At 40.8% G+C, this 20,136-nt stretch overlaps 1 protein-coding gene across 1 annotated transcript in view; it reads left to right on the forward strand.

Annotated features, from left to right (window-relative positions):
- Positions 1–20,136, forward strand: part of TBX15 (T-box 15) — an 89,381-nt gene that overhangs the window by 52,696 nt on the left and 16,549 nt on the right. The window contains exons 3-6 of the mRNA XM_021384721.1: positions 7,315–7,416; positions 10,275–10,446; positions 10,826–10,993; positions 14,529–14,593. Coding sequence (XP_021240396.1) covers positions 7,315–7,416; positions 10,275–10,446; positions 10,826–10,993; positions 14,529–14,593 — 507 coding nt within the window. The remainder of the gene's footprint in view (positions 1–7,314; positions 7,417–10,274; positions 10,447–10,825; positions 10,994–14,528; positions 14,594–20,136) is intronic.

Here is a 20,136-nt window from a genome sequence, read left to right on the forward strand (position 1 = left end):
GCGATTTATCTTGCTGTTAAGAATATCAGCACCATGGACAGGGTTGTTCAATGGGAACGAACTGCGCGGCCGTCACAAGTGGTGTTCAGCCCCTATTGCAGAAATGCAGAGGGCAAATTTTCCATAATTTTTTTCCTTTTTTATTTTATTTTATTTTTCTTTCCTTGAGGGGTGGAGGAGAAGTTCATTCTTTTATGATAAGTGGAGTGGATAGGATTAACAGCAGCATTAATACTTTGAAATGTATAAGTGCACAGCAAAATGACCAGAGCTTGTTGATATGAAGATCACATTTCTAAATGAAGTAGCTGACCTCTCTGGGATCTTAAAAAACTACATGGTAATTACAGCTTTAAAAAAAAAAAATCACTCAAAAATTTGCAACATCAAAGCCACTGTAATTTTACAAATTGTTTAACACTTCTTCTCACAGAAGCCTTGAGAGTTTTGGAAGAGGTTCTATAGAAGAATGGTTTCATGGAAAAAAAACAGGCTGAAATGTTTGGATAGGTTAAAAAAAAAGAGGAATCAGAGCTATCAGAGGTGTTTAGAAAGACTAACTTTATTTAAGTAGCCCAAAATAATATGTATTTTGATTTTTTTTTTAGAGAATAGGTGTAGGAAAGTCTGTAAGAGTTGTAGGAAACATTTATCAGATTTAACATATGGTTTTCTGTAAGACCATTAATAGCATTCTCAAGTGGCAAGTTAGAGAGCATTTGCAAGCTCCAATCTTGACAATTTTTCCACTAACAAAAACCCATGCACCATGGTGCAAACCTTAACATAATGAGCAAATCATATATTCTTTACAAGTTTAAATCATATCCCTTATCCTTGAATGAAGATGTTTATTATTTCTTTTGTCTTCACAGTCATCAAGCTCATCACTGACTGTACCCACAAAATCTATGTAGGTCACTCCAAAAGTAATACCCCCTATTTATTTCCCTGGAAACTACAACAGATACAAAGAGAGCAATAACACAATTTGATAGCTACAAAACTGTTTTTCAACATAGTCCACAATTAGCTTTGCATTTTCACAAGCAAAGAACAAGACCCTGCATGTCTTGCTTATAAAAATCAGCAACAGTGAAGGTGACACACTGTTACACAGTGGTTATGATGATGTGTTGCTAGGAAAATGTTGCCCAAACAGTCCATCTTTCATCAGCCTGAACAGATGGAAGTCAGAAGACATCAAATGTGAACTATACAGTGGGTGTTTTAGGACAGTCCAGCCAAGACTGACAATGTGCTCCATGAACTTCAGACTGGTATGGGCCTGGCACTGTCACATTACAAGAGAAAGATTGTCTTCTTTTCTGGCCTGTCTCTGGAAGTTTGAGCTTTCAGCTTTGTCAGTGGCACAATGTATGTGTCAGAGTCGAATGGTTCAAGGAAATCCAGAAGGCTCACCCCTTTCCTATCCCAAAAGAGAGTGCACATCACTTTACCCACTGAAATCTGCATCTTGAACTTATTATTCCATGCATAATTCATATATCACCACTCCATGGACTGCTATTTTGACTGTAGCTCATAGTGGTGACACAACATCTTGTCACTGGTAATGATGTGATCCAGAAAACTGCCACCTTTGGCCCCATAGTGGTTCCACAGAGCCTAACATATTTGAACATGCATATTTTTTCTGTTCCTGTGTGAGCATTCATGAGACCCACCTGCCGCAAACTTCGTGATATTCCAATGCTGCCACCATCATTTCCAATGCATTGAAACAGATATTTAGCTCTGTACACAGTTCCATGATTGTATTCCGCTGATTTTTGGGGATGAGCTGATTGAGAGGCTCTTCATTTTGTGGTGTGACAGCTGGGCATGGCTGTTCAGAACACAGCTTGTTTTTCACATCGCCATTGCCACTGCTGAAACACACGGCTCACTGCCTCATTGTGGTCACATCCTCTGTTTTGTCTCCATAAACATTCAGAAAAACATTGATGAATGTCAGTGGGTACATTTTTTTTCTGCATGGAGGAATTCCATGACACGTCTTTGCTTCATCCTCCCTTCCATGTCAGACATCATTTTGTCAGACTGCTCCTCTGCTGCCATCTATCACACAGCAACAAAATGTAATGAGATATTGGCATAGAAGTCCAGCCTATACTGCCATATCACCAACCTTCTCCTCTGACATGGGCCAACATAATAAAACAGGAGGCATTACTTTCAGGGCAGTCCCCATATGTAGCTACTAAATGCTACTAAATGTGTATGTCTTTACCATTTAATGTTATTTCCAGTGGTAATTTTAACAGTATTGGAGGAGATTTTTTCTGCTGACTAAATTTTAAAGTTAACCATTGCAAAGCATAAAGAAGATCTGGTCAATTTATTTACCTAGGACATATGTTTGTTGGGACAGTTTTTACATATTTGAAAAAAATAGACTAGTTAAATGTTTAACATTGTTGGTTAAACATTCCCTTTTTCAGAGAGGATGTGTCTGTGATGGATGAGAACTGAATTTGATTTCTTCTCATTGTGGCCTTCCAGTACTTGAAGGGAGTGTATAAACAGGAGGTGGAACGACAGTTTACACAGATTGATAGTGATAGGACAAGAGGGAATGGTTTTGAACTAAGACAGGGGAGACAGAGGTTAGATTTTAAGAGGAAGTTTTTCACTCAGAGGGTGGTGACACACTGGAACAGGTTGCCCAGAGAGGTTGTGGATGCCCCGTCCCTGGAGGCATTCAAAGCTAGGCTGGATGGGGCTCTGGGCAGCCTGGTCTAGTGGTTGGCGACCCCGCCCATGGAAGGGGGGTTGACACTAGGTGATCTTTGAGGTCCTTTTCAACCCAGGCCATTCTATGATTCTGTGACATGGGGTCCATGATACATAGTGCATACCATAGATTAGATGGTATGATTTCTGACAAAGAGACGCATGAATTGTTATTATCTGCTGAGGATTTGCTATTATTTATTGAAATTGTGAGAGATGTACAGCTTCATTTGCAATTTCTTCCTTCTCCAGGGAAGACTGTTCTCTTTTTGTCACTTTCCCTCTAGAAACACTATGTGAATCCTGTAAGGCCTTCTTGTTTTGAAAGCCCTTATAATTGCAGACTCTGTTGCCTGTAAGTACAGCAGCTCCTTAATTTTCTAGACTGGTAAGACACTGCTTGGCTCCTGCTTGTTTTCATAAAGTCTTTTTGCTCTTACTGATTAATGCTAGTTTCTAGCCTCCATCCTCTTTTCAAACATTTCTGGAGCTATATCCTGCTTAAGTCACGCCTACTACGTTTTCTAAGTTTCAAACTCCACTTCCACTCACATTTAAATCTGCTTTTTTTTTTTTTTCTTGAAGTTGTATTTATATATGCCTATTTTTTTGTCTGTTTCCATAAACAGACTACGGTCCTCTTAGAACTTTTCCCTTCTTTCTTTCTACCAGAATGTTGTTATTCAGACTTAATAAGGTTCTCATAACAAGAGTCCTTTGTTCTTTTTGCAAAAGATGCAAATGGCTTTCTGTCAGCTGCAGTGCATTCAAACCTACAATCACTTTTACCTCCTTTTGGTTTGAAAGGGAGCTTTAAACTGTACAAAATAAAATAAGCTCACCTTAAGCCCCAGATCATCCTAATTTAAAGCAACTGTTCCTAAAAATGTATTTTACTCTTTTTCTCTACTCTCCTTCACCATGCATGCATGTATACTAGCAACATAAGCGCAGAAATCTGAATTCTTCTACACATTTCCTAGCTAAAGACCATGGTAATCTGAGCTGCAGGGTTAACAGTTGAACACTGCATAGAAGTGCTGCCCAAATGGGAAAGCAATGAGCGGTTATTACTGGGGGGATGCACTTCTACTACAGTGAATGTTTTGAGTCCTGCCTTAGGAGGGAAACGTTATTGTGCAGTTCATGGGGGTGATTACACAAGGATGACCAAGCTCACAGGCACAACCAGAAGGTGTTCCTCTGGGGATACAGGTTCTATTTTTATCAAATTTGGGATTTCTTCTCAGAAATGAGGGCAACAATCACAGGAGTCTTATCATAGCTGCCACACCTGTACTGAGAGATGTCTCAAACCTGGGTGTTCATGCTTGGCTCAGTAATAAGAGCAGAAGAAAAAAACAGCAGTAAATGCAAGAGATGGCCTTGCCATCTTTTAGCTCCTCTGTGTCTCCTGATATGTTAAGTGGTATTTTGACTGGTGTTTCTTTGCCTTCCTTATACTATGAGCCTGAGTTATTTGAAACACAAACTTGGGGCTGTTTACACTACCAAATAATTGTTCTATTTCCAGTGGAAGGAAGCAAGAGTCCCATGGTGCTTTTCAGTTAGAGGCAGCAGCAGGGATTTAGTGGAACTCTGATGAAGATTTCTTGTCTTCCCTTCCTGTCCCTCACTTTAACTCCTCACAAGTTTGTTTTTATAAACAAATATTCATTTGGCACCGACTTAAAAGGCAAGGAATTATGAGGTATAAAATAGCTATAAATTCAGGTTACACTGTAGAGTTCTGCACATTGTAAACACTATTTACACCTAATCTGCAAGTCTAAATCAGTCTGAATATTTTTCAGAGTTTCTTAATCAGATTTGTTATGAATGGAAAGTGACTAATGTCTCTGTTACTGTCAGTAAGATTGTACCAAAAACAAATGGTCTTTTGCTGCAGTTGAAGAACACATATTTTCACTTGAGGGTTTACATTTAACAGATGTCACCCTTAAGCAAATTAAATCCCATTGAAGTTAATTTTTTGTTGTTGTTGTTTAAGCAGTGTATAAATCATTATGCTGAACATTCATGAAAACTGTGTGGTAAATTTTGTCAGTTCTTTTAAACTATCCTCTGACTTCATCTCACAAAGCTGTCTGTGCAGGAGTATTTCAAGTGTTTGAACATCTTCAAGGAATTGCACTTGTGTTTTGAGATAATCTGCCAGGTACCTTTTAATTTCTTATCCTCTAATGTGAAGTGCCCACTCTAAAACTTCACACATAGAGCACAGGGACTTATACCACGTTCCACCTGAGTCCTTCAGTCGCTACTGTTCATTTCTGCCTTTTCCATTTTCCCCTTTCCAGGGACAATGTAGCAGTGCTGCTGGAGACATGCTGTGATAGTTCCAGGCCACATGCTTATGTCAAAGAAACCTAAGTTATTTTTACACCCACAGAAAATCAAAACAGTGATATTTTACAAAATTTTTAAAATGTACTTAAACCTTAGAGAAAGCGGTGGGATCAGTTGAGATCTCTCTAGTCATTTTAGAGATTAGCCTCTAAGCCTGTTGAATGGTCTGTGGTAATCTTTTACAAGGTATTTCATAAGCAAACAACCCCATAAGCTATATTGCAACCTTACACGGGGTTGCAGTGTTGAAGAGAGTTGCTGGGAACACACAGCATTCAGTTTTCCCAATGTAGTATGTAGACTTAGACCCAAAGAGACTCAGATTTAATCCTGTATTTCTCATCAACCCTCTGAAACATGACCCACCTCTTAAGCTACTCCCAAGCCGCCTCTATCCAATTAAGGAGAGTGGATTTGTAAAACACCACATTCTGTACCCATTTGGTTTGGCAGATTTAATGAGCCATTGTGGTAGAAACAAGGTAATGCCCTCAAGCCACTGAAGACTATTCATTATTTCATTCCCCCCCCCCCCCAAACTGTTCATCTAGCAAACTCACACCATCAGCTGCACAAATTTACTCTCTCCTTGAAGGGTTTCTGCAGGCAGTTTTTCTGACACTTTTATGTCTCTCAGAACTCTAGCTGTGTGCTGGCAGCTGTGGGGTGATGTTCTCCCCGCCTCTGCAATGAATGCCCTTTTCCAAGGAAGCTTCAGTTACTAATACATCAGAACTTTGCCTCTCAGTGTCCTGAAATGGAAGAGCTGTGGGCAGGATGAATGCTGAGCATCAGCCTCTTCCTTCCCACCCTTTTCTCCGAGCGTATATATGTAGTGCAGATGGGAAAGAATTAAATAACTTCTTATAGTCACAGTACAGCTTTTGAAAGGCATGTTCGGAGAAGTTCACAAACATTCCTCTTTTCCCCTCCTCCAGGCCGTGTCTATTGTTAATTCTTCAAGAAATAAAAATGTTGGGTGGCGATGTAAACCTTCTCAGACTTTTCACTACTCTTCACTAAACAGAAGGCAAAATGTCACAGTGGTTTCTAAGGAGGCCTCTGGAAACAGTGGACAAAGGTTTATTCTATACAATTTTTATAATTCTGTCACAATCACTTTAATACTATTTATTTCCCCTTTAATATCCTCCTTTCATACAGCCTACTCTCATTCCATATGGAGACATCTCCCTGTCAGAGGATCAGCATGTAATGACATATCAGTATTCAACATTTTCAGTTTCTCTCAACAAAGCTCCATATCTTCTGGGCAGAGGTAGTACAACTGAATAATACTTTCTTGTGGGATCTCAGCTCAAGGTTTGTTGTACACACTTCGAGAACAGTGACCAGTGTGCAGCACAGCTCTCCTGTGCTCAGACAAGAAAAGAAAGGATGGAAATTAATTTTTGTTGTAGAAGCTTCATAACTTAGCTATCAGAAGAAAAAACTTAAGATGTAATGGGATCAAACATCACATAAAAGATGACATTTACAAAAAGGTTTTCAAAAAATACTGCTTAGACTTCAGGAAAGCCATAGTGATACTGCCAGTGTTTCTGTTAGTTGTGAAATATAGGCCTAAAAAGCAAATTAATTTAAGGCACATTTTTCTTAAGTGTCTATAAGCATGAAGGCAAGAGACTTTTCCACGATTATGGTTTTGCTTTAGATATTATTCCAGTACAATTAAAATCCATACTGAAATGTAATTTTCTCAAAAGGAAGCATTTGGTGTGACATGAGACCATAATGCTAGATGGAAAAAAAACCCAAAAAACAATATATATACTGCCCACATCTATACTGAAACACCTAGAGAGGAGCATGGATTTGAGGGACAATTTGTGTGGAGGGCTGTCTGCTAGGAGTCAGGAAGAGAGAGTGCTTGACTGGTAGTGCCTAACTGTCACCCACAGGTTGTTATCATGCTATTCCTTTTCTTAAATGGAAAAAAATAAAAACAAAAACAAACCACCACCAACAACAACAGAAAAAACAACAGCAAAGAAGATTCAAACCACCGCCAGAGCAATCTTTGCTATCCATACCGAGTCCAGAGGTGTCATGCCAAGAAGTGATCTTTGTAAAGTGGCATGATTCTGGTGTCAGAGGAAGGTCAAAGAGCCCATTCAGCTTCCTTATTCACCATTTCCTCCCCTATTTCTATTCTTCTTTTCCTAGGAGAATGTTTCCAGCCATGAGGGTGAAAATCACAGGTTTGGATCCTCACCAGCAGTATTATATTGCTATGGACATTGTACCTGTGGATAACAAGAGATACAGGTAAGATTTTTAGGCATAGAGATAGGAACATTGTGATAGATCAGTGTCAGTAGAAGCCTAGGAAAGACAATAGTGTACAATATGCCATTATACACTGTTGCAAAAGTATGCTTGAGGAGACTCTGTTGGTTTAAGACATTAGTTGATTTGACTAGAATTTTAGGACAAGAACTCAGAGGTTTAATATACTTCCTTGCACATTTGGTCTGAGATCTGAGATAGATAGGCCGCTCAGTGGATAAGGAATTGGTCTCACTCAAAGAGTTGCAGTCAACGGCTTGATGCTCAGGTGGAGGCCAGTAACAAGTGGTACACCTTGGGGGTTGGAATTGGGACTGGCTCTATTTAATATTGTTATCGGTGACACGGACAGTGGGATTGACTGAACACTACGCAGGTTTGCCAACACCACCAAACTTTTTGGTACAGTCAACATGCTAGTGGGAAGGGATGCCATCCAGAGGGAATTCGGCAGGCTTGAGAGGTGGGTCTGTGCAAACCTCCTGAAGTTCAACAAGGCCAAGTGCATGATCCTGAACCTCAGTTGGGACAATCTGAAGCACAGATACAGGCTGGATGGAGAATGAATTGAGAGCAGCCCTGACGAGAAGGACTTGGGTTTTCTGGTTGATGGAAAACTCAACCTCAGCTGGCAATGTGCACTTGTGGCCCAGAAAGCCAATCATCCTGGGCTGCACTGAAAGAATCATGGTGAACAGAGTGAGGGAGGTGATTCTGTCCCTCTACTCTACTCTCCTAAGACTCCACCTGCAGTACTGTGTTCAGCTGTGGGCCCTGCAGCTTAAGAAGAGTATGGATCTATTGAAGCAAGATCAGAGGAGGGTCCAAAGGTTGATCAGAGGGGTGGTGCACCTCTGATGAGAGACTGAGGGAGCTGGGTTGTTCTGTCTAGAGAAGAAAGGCTGCAAGGAGATCTTTATAGTGGCATTCCAGCACCTAAAGAGGGCCTACAGGAATGTCGGGGAGGGAAAAGGGGTAATGGTTTTAATCTAGAAGAGTAGAGATTTATATTAGATATTAGGAAGAAATTCTTTACTATGGGCACTGGAACAGATTGCCTAGAGAAGCTGTGGATGCCCCATCCCTGGAAGCATTCAAGGTCAGGTTGGATGGGGCTTTGCGCAACCTGCCCATGGCAGTAGGGTTAGAACTGGATGTTCTTTAAGGTCCCTTCCAACTAAAACCATTTTGTAATTTTATTACCTTGCTCTACAGTTTTGAATAGCAGTCAGCTTTTATTTAGGGTGGTCTCTAGCATGCATTTCAGAACACATGTTATAAACAACCACTCTCTGAGGGACTCAAGTCTGGATCTTCTAAAACTACCTCAGCAAAGGAGGAATGGGCAACTAGGCATTGAAAAGAGAAGGACATCTCCAGTCTAGCCTGAGCTGAATGGCATCATTTTTAGTATTTACTGTCCAATACAGCACCAACATAGACCTAAAGTATGGAACTCTTGAGAAGCACTGTTGAATCTCCACCACTGATGACTAGATTTCTCTACTATTAATGTACTTTATTCCCTAGAAAAGTACTCTGGAAAACTCACGGTGCTCTGCATCACAGAATACAATCCAGACAGAAATGATTTATCTGTACTCATTAAAAGACCCGTGAGAGCAACTCTTTTCCCAAAATAGTCTTGACCACACCACATTTCAAAGATTCAAGAACTTTTCCTCAAATTCTATATATTGCATTTTGCTCTCAGGTCACACAAAGTGTTTCTCAGGGAAGTAATTTTTTTAGAAGCATCAAGATAGTTCCCTACACCCAGTTAGTTATTTTGCCTCTTTCCTTCAATATATTTCTGAGAATATTAAACTCAAAAATTAGTAGATTGTCTTATATTCTGTTTCTGATCTTGTCAGGTTATGCAGTCACATAGAATAAACTAGTACTGAAAGGAATGAACTTTTTTTCTTTTCTTTTAAGAATACAGGAAAGGAATCACTATAAATAGGTAGGGACTGAAATAGCTTCACAGAGCTGAGTAGAGACACAAGGAAGGGCAGCGCAGGGCAGAATTCAGAGGTGTTAGCAGGACTGCTTGTGAAATACTTTAGGCTGCAGGACCTACAGTACACAAAGAAAGAAAGATATCTCTAGGAAGAGCAGTAGGAGAGTTATTTTTGGCATACACAGGATGGTTAGGTCAGGAACACTGATCATTTAATTTATTTCCTCTAACCTTACGTTGGTTATACTAAATGGATTTTCCTATTTCACCATATTTTAAATGAGAAATTCTTTTTTATCAGTTGTTCAGGTGGTATTCATAGGATTTTGGCCTTTTGGGATGAATACATGTTTTGTACAGTCTGGCATGGCAGTCAGTGCAGATTTCCAGAGATCACAGATCATTTATTAATATTCAAAACTTGCTTGGATATATTCCTGTGTGACCTAATCTAGGTGTTCCTCCTCTGGCAGGGGGATTGGACTAGATGATCTTTTGAGATCCCTTCCAATCCGTGACATTCTGTGATTCTGATATTCTGTGATTTTTCAGAGAGAGCTTTATTTACTATTTTCTGTCCTCTTACTCTGGCTCAGAGAGGGTTAAGGAGTTAAGGAGGCACATGTGGCAGAGTTTTACAGGGAAAATAACTGCGAAGGTGGTTTTAATAAGGGATCAAGTCTGAACAAGTGGCTCAGAGGTAATCTGGCTTTCATTTAGAAGGTAGGAGGTTGCAATAAAGCACATTCCCCCCTGACTGCAAATGAGTGCTTGGGGTGTGTGCGGTAGGGTGGCAGGAGAGGGAGAGCTCTGGAAATGCTCCTCCAATGACTGAGTGACATTTTTTCTTAGCTGTCATATCTTCCTCTTTCAGGTATGTGTACCACAGCTCCAAATGGATGGTGGCTGGCAATGCTGACTCTCCAGTGCCCCCAAGGGTTTACATCCACCCGGACTCATTGGCTTCTGGAGACACGTGGATGAGGCAGGTGGTCAGTTTTGACAAGCTCAAGCTGACCAACAATGAACTTGATGATCAAGGACATGTAAGTTAGAAGCTAATCTTAGTTCATACTTTGCCAGCCTTGCTCATCCCAGAATCAGAAGAGTGCTGCTGTTGCTCTAATGCTCCCCTGTCCTGATGGCCACACATCTGTAGACACTTCCCATGGTTGTGGAGATTTTTTTCCCTACTTCAATGCTTTTGCTCAAACAGTTTTTGTCCCTATAAAGCAACAAGCACATTTCTCTTCCAAACAGTCCAGTTTGACAGGTCAACTGATGCTTGTATCATATGCACTTGTAAGACAAGAGCAACTTTATTTGTATTAGTCCCCACTCCATCCCTTCATCTTTGTACCTGTGGATGTAGTGCAGAATTTTTGAAAAAAAAAAAAATTATTCCTCTTTTTTTTTTCCATTCAGATAATTTTACATTCAATGCATAAGTACCAGCCTCGTGTTCACGTCATCCGCAAGGATTTCAGCAGTGATCTTTCTCCAACAAAGCCAGTTCCCTCAGGAGATGGAGTGAAAACCTTCAACTTCCCTGAGACTGTCTTCACCACAGTGACAGCCTACCAGAATCAACAGGTAAGCTTCTTTCATGTGAGGTGTTCATAAAAACATTGGTATGCTTTTTGTGTTTGTGAGTCATTAACTTTTCCAAGAAATATAGCTAAATAAGTGTGTCCACTTTACAAGCCCACTGTACTTTTCCGCGCAAAAATAAAATGCTTGTTTGAGGTAAGTCAATAGACACAAGGTATCTACCCAGAAAACCATCCTGGAGATGAGCTGCCTGTCATTTTTCCTGTAAAATAATTAGATGAGAACAGGCTCAGAGGTATATATTTTGTTCTCTTTTCCTTGCCGCCTTTTGGTACAACCTCCAGTGTCCCGTCCACATGGCAACTTTGAAGCAGTAATAACAACTTCAGATCCGTTGTCTCACAGAGAAAACTTTTTCATAACAGTGAAGGTAGAAGCTTTAAAGAAGAGGAACATCAGCAGTTTGCTGACAAAAGAAGCCTTTGAATATGAGCAACGGCAGTCTATTTATTGCATACTAACTAAAATTCTCATGCATAATTCACACTTGATTCTGATATTGTAATTTCCACTGTAGAGAATTACTGTTGTCTCCGGATATAAGGAAAACATATTGTTGCAATGGGATTCTTTCTGCAGAAGTGCTGACTAAAGAGTTTTGTGGTGGATCTGCGCTTTTATTTGAGCTAGAATTCTTGGCACCCAGAAATGAAAATTTAGTCCACTCAAGCATTTGATTACAGAATTCCCTATCTTCTCAAAAGATAAGAGATCTTTAAGAGGAAAACAATTATTAGGAAAATGTGAGCATTTGAAAAAATATGCACTTGAGGCTCTAACAAATAATGAAGTTTTAGAAAGGTCTGGCCTGTAGATTCCGCAAGTTTGCTGTCTTTTCTCCTTCACTGGCCTTTTGAAATGCTCATCCCAGCCTTTGAAGGAGGAGGTTGTCTGCTTCATTGCTTCTGCAGGCATGGTCACTGTACATGCTGAGAGCTCCTTATATCCATCCATTCCCTCTGTACTCTTCTCATGTGTTGCTCGTTTGCCAGCCACCTCTGCCTCAGCCGTTCCCCCAGTCTTCACACCACCTCTGCCATGATTTGGGCTCTGCATGCTCATCTTGTTCATGTACACATACTCTTTATCTTATTCTCAGATGAGATGTGCACAACATTTCTTATTCCTGCCATACTCCTCCTTGTGGAGAGGTTGTGATGGTATTAAAAATTCAGTATAAGGTAATTTTTTCCCAGCCATGCCAAATAAAATATCAGCTGATGAAGCTTTTTGCTGTGTAAATGATGAGATTTGAGAGTGAGTTTGAGAGGACAAGGAACCATCATAGGATGGAATGATGGCACAAACCATGTTAGAAGAAAAATAATCTGTTATAAAGCCTGTTGGGAGAATAATTTATACAATTTTCTTATAAGCAGGAGGGGGTATGACTGTTTACATGGGTTGATAGGACAAGGGGGAATGGTTTTAAATAAGATGGGGAGGTTGAGGTTAGATATTAGGAGGAAGTTTTTCACGCAGAGGGTGGTGATGCACTGGAACAGGTTGCCAAGGGAGGTTGTGGATGCCCCGTCCCTGGAGGCATTCAAGGCCAGGCTGGATGGGGCTCTGGGCAGCCTGGTCTAGCTGTTGGCAACCCTGCACACAGCAGGGGGTTTGAAACTAGATAGTCATTATGGTTCTTTTCAACCCAGGCCATTCTATGATTCTATGATTCTATGATTCTACGATTCTTCCAAAAATTCTACAGGAGGCTTGAGTCAGAAATGGCAAGGCAAGCATCTCTCTGTGCTGGCACCTGAGCTTCTGGAGAGTGACCTCATGAAGTCACTGGACAACAGTGTGCTTAGTACTCTTGGACAGAGGCATTCAAATCAGCTCAGGGCTGTTTGTCACAGTTAGCCATTTTGAATTTTTGCTTGGCTTCAGTCAGGATCCAAAATGGAATAAATTGTTCCAGCACGAAAAAAAACAAATGCTACATTACAATGGTGGATTTGCCACCATTGTAGCACTTGTAATTTTCTCCTCTTCCTCTCTCAACCCATACTTGTACTCAATAAACTTTTAATTGTAGACCGAACATGGAAAGAGGATAGAGGAACGAGAAGAAATGACAGGTTTTCAAAGGTTGTCATTTTTTGCTAATGATCAGATGTATAAGACACAATTTGCAGGAGGGAAAGGAAGGAACTCTGGGAGCTACCTTACTGTAAAAAAAGACACAGAAATTTCCTCCTATCATCTCTTAATTCCAAACATTTGTTGGTTTTTTTTCGAAAACATTTTTGGGGTGTTTTTGTAGCAGCAGTAAAGGAGATTCTGATGGGATGAAAAAACTTTTTTATTAAAAATAAAGGTAAATCCCCTGAACCCACATGCTTGCCCTCCAGTGGCTGTAAAACTTTGCCTTACTGGGGGAAGCGTCTCTGGAAACAGTTGTAAAATGTTAGCAAAGCCACCACAGGGATTCCCTCTACTGTAACTCCATACTCCACAGAACATTTCTGTCTCTGTACACACAAGTCCCAGGACAGCTGCAAAGTCAGCCTAGCGGAAATTAAGTTCACAAATTAAGCTTCTGCAAAAATAGGAACTGCATTCCATATCTGAAGCTAATATCCAGAAGTAAGGGCTTGATTCTGACAGAAGAAAGACACCTGCAAGTCCACTTTAGATCAGTCTATATTAAACTAGTCCCTTTTGAGCAGTTTCAGCAAAAACACTTCAAATTTAGCTGGATTTGGAGGTCTTGGTCCCTTTTCACCCCAGAGCCAGTGTGTACGGGACAAGGTGAGGTTGACTCAGGGAAGCTCTTGCACTGTACTGGGTTAGGGAGCACGATGCCACAGAATGCAAAGTCAGTATCTCAATATTATTTTCCATTCTTGACAAAATGGAATTTCTGTTAAAAAAAAAACGAAAGAAAGAAAGCTGGAAGGAACATTCCTCAAGAGGCACTGTCCAGCTATCTTCTTTGTTAAGAGAAAGAAAAAAAATGGTTTCCAGAACAGCAATTCCTTGAAGGCCACCCAGATGCTGAGCAGCACGGCAGCTGTGCATGTGATCAGGTGGCCAGCTGCTGTCTTTAGGAGACTGTAGGCTGCACTTTGCCTGGCCTTTCCTCCTCAGCATTGCTTGAAGGCCCATGAGTGCATGCAGCTGTTGGGTACTGGGAATGCTGGGGTGGGGATACCCCTAATGCCAGCCAAATGCAAATGGTGTGCCCGCTTCCTAAAATGCGGGGCCATCGATGGGCTGTAGTTCTGAGGGTTTCTCCTTTGGGAATAGCTTCTTAGCTCCAGTGCTGTGCTCAGCAAATGTTCAGAGACAAGCAGCAAAGCCAGGTTTCCTGGTGCTGCACCACTTGTTTGCTAAATGGATAGTCTACTCATAGACAACAAAGGGTGATTTTAACATAAATCTGTGGCAAAACATACAGAAGGTAATCATACAGGTGTCTTGGGGAAGAGTGGTAATCATCCATAATTTTAATTTGTTGAAAGAAAAATATTTTTTGAGGAGATGCACTAATTTTCTTATTCTTCTTTTGTAGATCACCAGATTAAAAATTGACAGAAACCCTTTTGCTAAAGGCTTCAGAGATTCTGGGAGAAACAGGTAAGGGAAGTTTGTTTGTGCATTCAAACTGATCTTTCTCTCCTCGATGTGTGCACAGGGCATGTACTAAAGACCAACAGCAGCATTTTCCAACACTAACTCAGTTTTACAAGAGCAGTTTGCCTTAGACTGGTTCTTAGAGGATCCAGAAGACTGTTTCACTTTGCCAAAACAGACACGGTAATGATGGTTTCCTTAGAAAATATTTTCCAGGCCAGCCAGCTGGACTGACCTGTTTCTCTTCAGAAGCTTCCACCTGTGCTGCTCTTCTTTCTGCCTGGAAGCAGAGGGAAGCTTTGGTCTTGCAAACCCAAAACCCCGAGAGAGGGTTTTACATACTATTAGACCTGTCAAGACAGCATCACTTTCCTTTTTTACATCTTTTTCTGTGGCTGTATATTTTTGCTGTTGGATTTTAATTAAATATTGACTTTTACCTCTGTATCTTTTCCATAATCACTATTTTTCAGGGTATTTTATATACAATTTGCTGATTTTTTTTTCTAGCTTAATAATGAATTCATTATGCTTATTTCTATTTTTTTCCATGTTTCTCTGAACTTTTCTATTGTAGAACATGATCAAAATATTCTTTAGCTTATCTGATAGGCTTTTATATATGTATTACTGATATGATACTACGATACACAAAATATTAGGTTAAAAAAATGAACTTGTGGAGATACTGTAGAGCTTCTCAAAAATTTATGTGGCTGAAATAAAGAATACAGATGGAAAATTAGGAGACTGCAGTTTGGAAAATGGACAAATAGATGAAAGGCTAATTCTCTGCAAAATAAGGAATGATATAATAAAAGGGATCTAGACTCTTCTACTTTTTTTTTATTATTATTACACATTTCTATCTTTTAGCCAGACTCACCTTTAAATTTTCACAGGAAATTCCAAAACTTGGAGCACAAATGCTTGCTTTACATCAGAAGATAAGTCTGACTTTTTAAAAGGTTTTCAGGATAATAGGGCAACGACATACTGGTTTTGAATCATTTCAATTTTTCTCTGGTGATGTCAAAGTTTTTCACTTTATGCTATTAAATTTTGTCCATTTTTTAATGAAAAGATTAAATAGAACATCTTAAACACTACTTAGAATACTTTATATTTTAATAGATCAGTGTAAAAGCAGAAACTTTAATTGAATAATCTTTTGTATTAGTAGAAGACGTTATGGTGCCATGCACAGCTCCAACAGTGTGCAATATTACACACTGTAATAATATTTCAGTTTTACGAATGATGTGGGCATCCTTTAAATCAGCACGACAAAGGCTTTTAACATTAAATTAATGATGAAATTGAACATATATGACTACATTACAAGAGCACTAGGGTTGTAAAGCAAGGCTCTGAGTGTGCAGGCCAGAGCACAAGTTGTGTGCACAACCTTCATTTGCTGTCCCCATGGGCATCATGATTCAGTCTTTACTTGCATGGTCCCCTTGAGTGCTTTCACCAGGACTGCTACTTCATTCATGGTTTGCCTTAGGAAGCCTTCAGTGAGTTGGCAACTCCCCTGTGTTTTCCATCACCCATTTAGATACATCTTCACAAAGGCGATGTCCTACTCACCCAGGGAACTTTCTAGGTCCCAACTCAAAGCTGCTTTGTGAAAAAACATTACAACCCTTATTTAATCCCCATCAAGAGTATTAGTTCTGATATTTAGGGTACACATGCCTTTTACTCTGCTCTCCTTCCCTGTGTGGGGGAAATAGCATGTGCCCCTGTACAAGGTCTTCCCTGTTTGCAGCTGCAGCTGCACTGGAGGCTAGGCTCAGAAGGGGGATTGATGCAGTTCCAGGTCCATGGTGGGCTCGATGAACGTGGAAGGCATTAATAAGGTCCAAGCCCAGTGAATTTGGACAGTTTCCTGAAAAGGTTGGGAATTACTGATCTTTGTAGCTCATTGATTTAAGAAAGGGCAGGAAATTGCTACATGGCTGCAGCTGTGGGGAAGGCTCAGTAAGGCTCTCTGCTGATGTAAAGAGGAATTAAAATCTTTAAGGTATTACACATCAAAGAGAGGAGCCTGAGGCTTTAGGAAGAAAAAACAGGCGAAGGTATTTGCAAGCATATATAAGCAGCTAGGCGCCTGCCTCACAAGCAGCGGTCTGGCGAAGGTTGTACTGCTGCTGTCAGCTAGCGGGGGATGCTGGGATGCTCAGCTGCTACCTTTCAGGGGGACACATACATAGGTGTACATGTAGGAGGGAGAAAATCAGTAAGATCCAAGCTGCATGTGGAAAGGATTCATGAAATGGGATTTTTTTTTAACTGTGCCGGATGCTTCCTCTTCCCCTAATGAATTTAAATCCCACCAGAATCACTGGCCAATTGGTTTAACAATCTCTGCAGCTTCCTGCATCCTCACACCTTTGGTCAGCTACAGCACACCAGGCTGTAGCTGGAGAAAGTCCCACTGAAAATGTGGGGTCATTTGAGAAAGGGACAGTTTGTGAAGCAGGAAAGTAGTATATCTGTCCAAAGGGTTTTCTGTATGAGGTCTTAAGAAGAACCCAACAATCTGGTACTAGTAGGGGCCACAGAATGCTTGACACTGCTCCAGGGCATCCCAGCCACATCTGGATGCTGAACCACAGCCATGGGTAGAGTTTGCCAGCAAATGATAAAGAAAATACAAACACTGGGAAATACAGCGCAAGGTGAAATCCTAGGTCACTTTTTCACTAAGACTTTGCCTTTCTTCTTTGTGTTGAGGCTTTTCCACGAAACAGAGAAGGATGATTTTCTTTCACTCATTTCTTATTCACTCATATCTTATTGTTTTACTGTTATAGCCTTCTGCAGAAATTATGGGGTTGACTATTTTTCAAATTAAATTCCATTCTAAGTATTTCACTTGCATCAGCTTGCAGTTTTCCTGTGTTTCCTTATGAATGAGGTCTGCCTTCATTAGTACAAGAGTGTGTTGAAAACCTGCTGCTCTGGAGACATCCCATCACAGTATACTACCTTTATATGTGTGAGGGAGTGATCTTGTTTTGCATCCCCTCTTGGATATCCCTCACTTGTTTGCATGGCTGCCTTCCTTCACAGTGCTTTTGATGGGAAAGGGAGCAGTGAAGTATTTCAGAGGGAAGGATGCAAATAGCTCAGCATCTGAGCTTTTTTGAAGACTTTGAACACACAAGCTATACTAACCAATGCTGTTCAGCAATCTAGCCATCAGACTTGATGGGTTAGACAGCTAGCTTGAGTCAGGAAGCCTAGGCTTAGTTACCTCTTAATAGATGAAGCATCTGTAAAAGTGAAACAAGAGAGCTTGGCTCAGTGGTGAAAGGACACCAACATAAAAGAGGTTCTTCTCTAAGAGGGCAGTGTACTTACAAGCCAGGTATTAATTGTTTGTTTTCCTGAACTTCAAGAGATTGAGAAACAGCATTTTTGACATACGGACATCAGCTAGCCAAATGTGTAGTGGTGCAGGTTTAATACCACAGAACCTATTTTTGGAGACTGAGTAGAGTTCATTTGGTGGTGGGATGCTTAGGGGAGCTCCATATGCAGGACAAAACCAGGAGAGACAGACTGCAGAACCCAGTGAGGTGAGGGACGAAAAAAACAAAGCTGAAGGCAAGCAACAACACTTTTGTGGGCAGCTGAGGTGAATAAAAGCTGTTTGTGCTGGAGGTGCTCTTAGAGCTTTTGTCTAGGGTAGGAGAGCCAGGAGGATGCTTGGAGCCGACGGTTTGGCCTCCCTCATGAACAATGAAATGATGACCTGCATCCCGCATGCAACAGGAATGGCAAGGTCAGCCATATGGGATGGATTATGAACATGCACAGATAGCTCGTACATCTTTTTTCATTTTTCAGACAATGGAACTGTTTCATTTATTGCCTATTATTAAAACTTTATAGCACTCAGAATAATTTAAAAAAATGAATGAAAAAGAGAGAGCGAATTTTGGATACCTTTTAAAGGACTGACCTTATTAAAATAAAGCTGGCAGCAAGTCCTCTTCTTATACTTTCTTACTTCCTTCATAAAGTTGTTGTGAGAGGGGAGTGTTTATGGCCTGATAGGCAGTTTGAAGTCAGTTTTTCAGTGCATTTTTTTGGAAGAGAAAGTGGATGCCACATGGGTAATTTCAGCACATTTGGTACCAGCAATCCTCACTGAAGACCAAGAGAAACTGCCCAGAATTTCAGAAATTCTGAAAAGAATTTTTTTTTAATCAGCATTTACTGCTGTTGCAAAATGTCTCTCCACTGGCAAACTGAGGATTGTTTTTCCCTGTAGGGAATAATACACACACAGAATAGCACTCCACTTTAGCCTAGGAGAGTGTTCTCTTTCTGTCCTGTGGTGGAAGCCTGTGAGGAGAGGGGCCCCCAATGGCATCTCTCATTCCCCGGCGTCCTCAGCAACAGAAAGAGTAGAGTCCAGTCCCTGAAAGAAGTACATTATTTCTGATTTCTACTTTTATTTCTTCTTTTATTATCTCCTGACCATTCTCCCTCTCTCTCTACCCTTTTCTTCTTTTTTTTCTTTAGAAATGCAAATAATACAGTACATGAGAGAGCTGTATTGATACAAAGGAAAGATCTAGACTGAGAGCTCTAATTGCTAGGAAGCTTAAACTTTGAGTCAGTCTGAGTTGTAAATGATTCAGGGGCAATAGCTTAATGTTTCCTTTGACTAAAGCCCATTAGGGGCTGGATTTTACTGGAATGGAGTAGAATTATTTAGGCTGGAAAAGACCTTCAAGATCAGCAGGGCATTTTATGCTCCCAGGATATATGGTCCCAGAAAGTCCTCCCTCAGCATTTGGGCTGGGGATTGTTTCTTGAGGCTGCAGAAAGGCATCAGTCTCCTCCTGGCTGTGTCAAGAAGCAGCTGGAGTCTACATGTGTGTGGCAGAGGAAATCCTGGGAGTGGTCCGGCAGCCTGCGAGTTGCTTTTTGCACACAGAGCCTGGCTTAGCAGATGGGCTCACACTCAGCACTGCCTCGTTGTCTCCAAGCTCCATGAGCTGGCAGAGGCCACTGTATTAACCAGATAGTTTTGATGTAACGTGCTCAGTGCTAGTGTGAGATTGCTATGCAGAGATGTCTTCTGTTTCTACTTCTAACAGCTTAGCAGCTAATAAACACCATGCAACAACCTCTCTTCTAAACCTCCTCTTAAAATACAGAGTTTGGTTTGCCAGCTCCAATGTATTTAAAGCATCTGAGCTTCCGGGGAGACTTTGGAAAGTTAACTAAGCGAGAGAACGCACGTGCAGAAAGACATTTTCAGAAGCAAAAGGCAGCTCCAGTATCAGCTCAACATTTGATGAGAGGCTCTGGGGATGTTAAAGCCTTTTGCATTGAAAGGGGATACGGTCTCGCATTTGACAAAGCATCTCTAGTTGTGTTAAGCCAATGCAAGGGCTATAACCTCCTGCAGGAATGGAGGCAAGGAGAGGCCTTGGGAACAGTGCAAGGTTCAGTGTCCACAGAGGGGAACTTTTGCTAGGAAGAAGCCTTAGGATACTGTCTCATAAAGAACAGAGAGG

The sequence above is a fragment of the Numida meleagris genome, chromosome 1 (assembly GCF_002078875.1).
Source record: "Numida meleagris isolate 19003 breed g44 Domestic line chromosome 1, NumMel1.0, whole genome shotgun sequence".
Taxonomy (NCBI): domain Eukaryota; kingdom Metazoa; phylum Chordata; class Aves; order Galliformes; family Numididae; genus Numida; species Numida meleagris.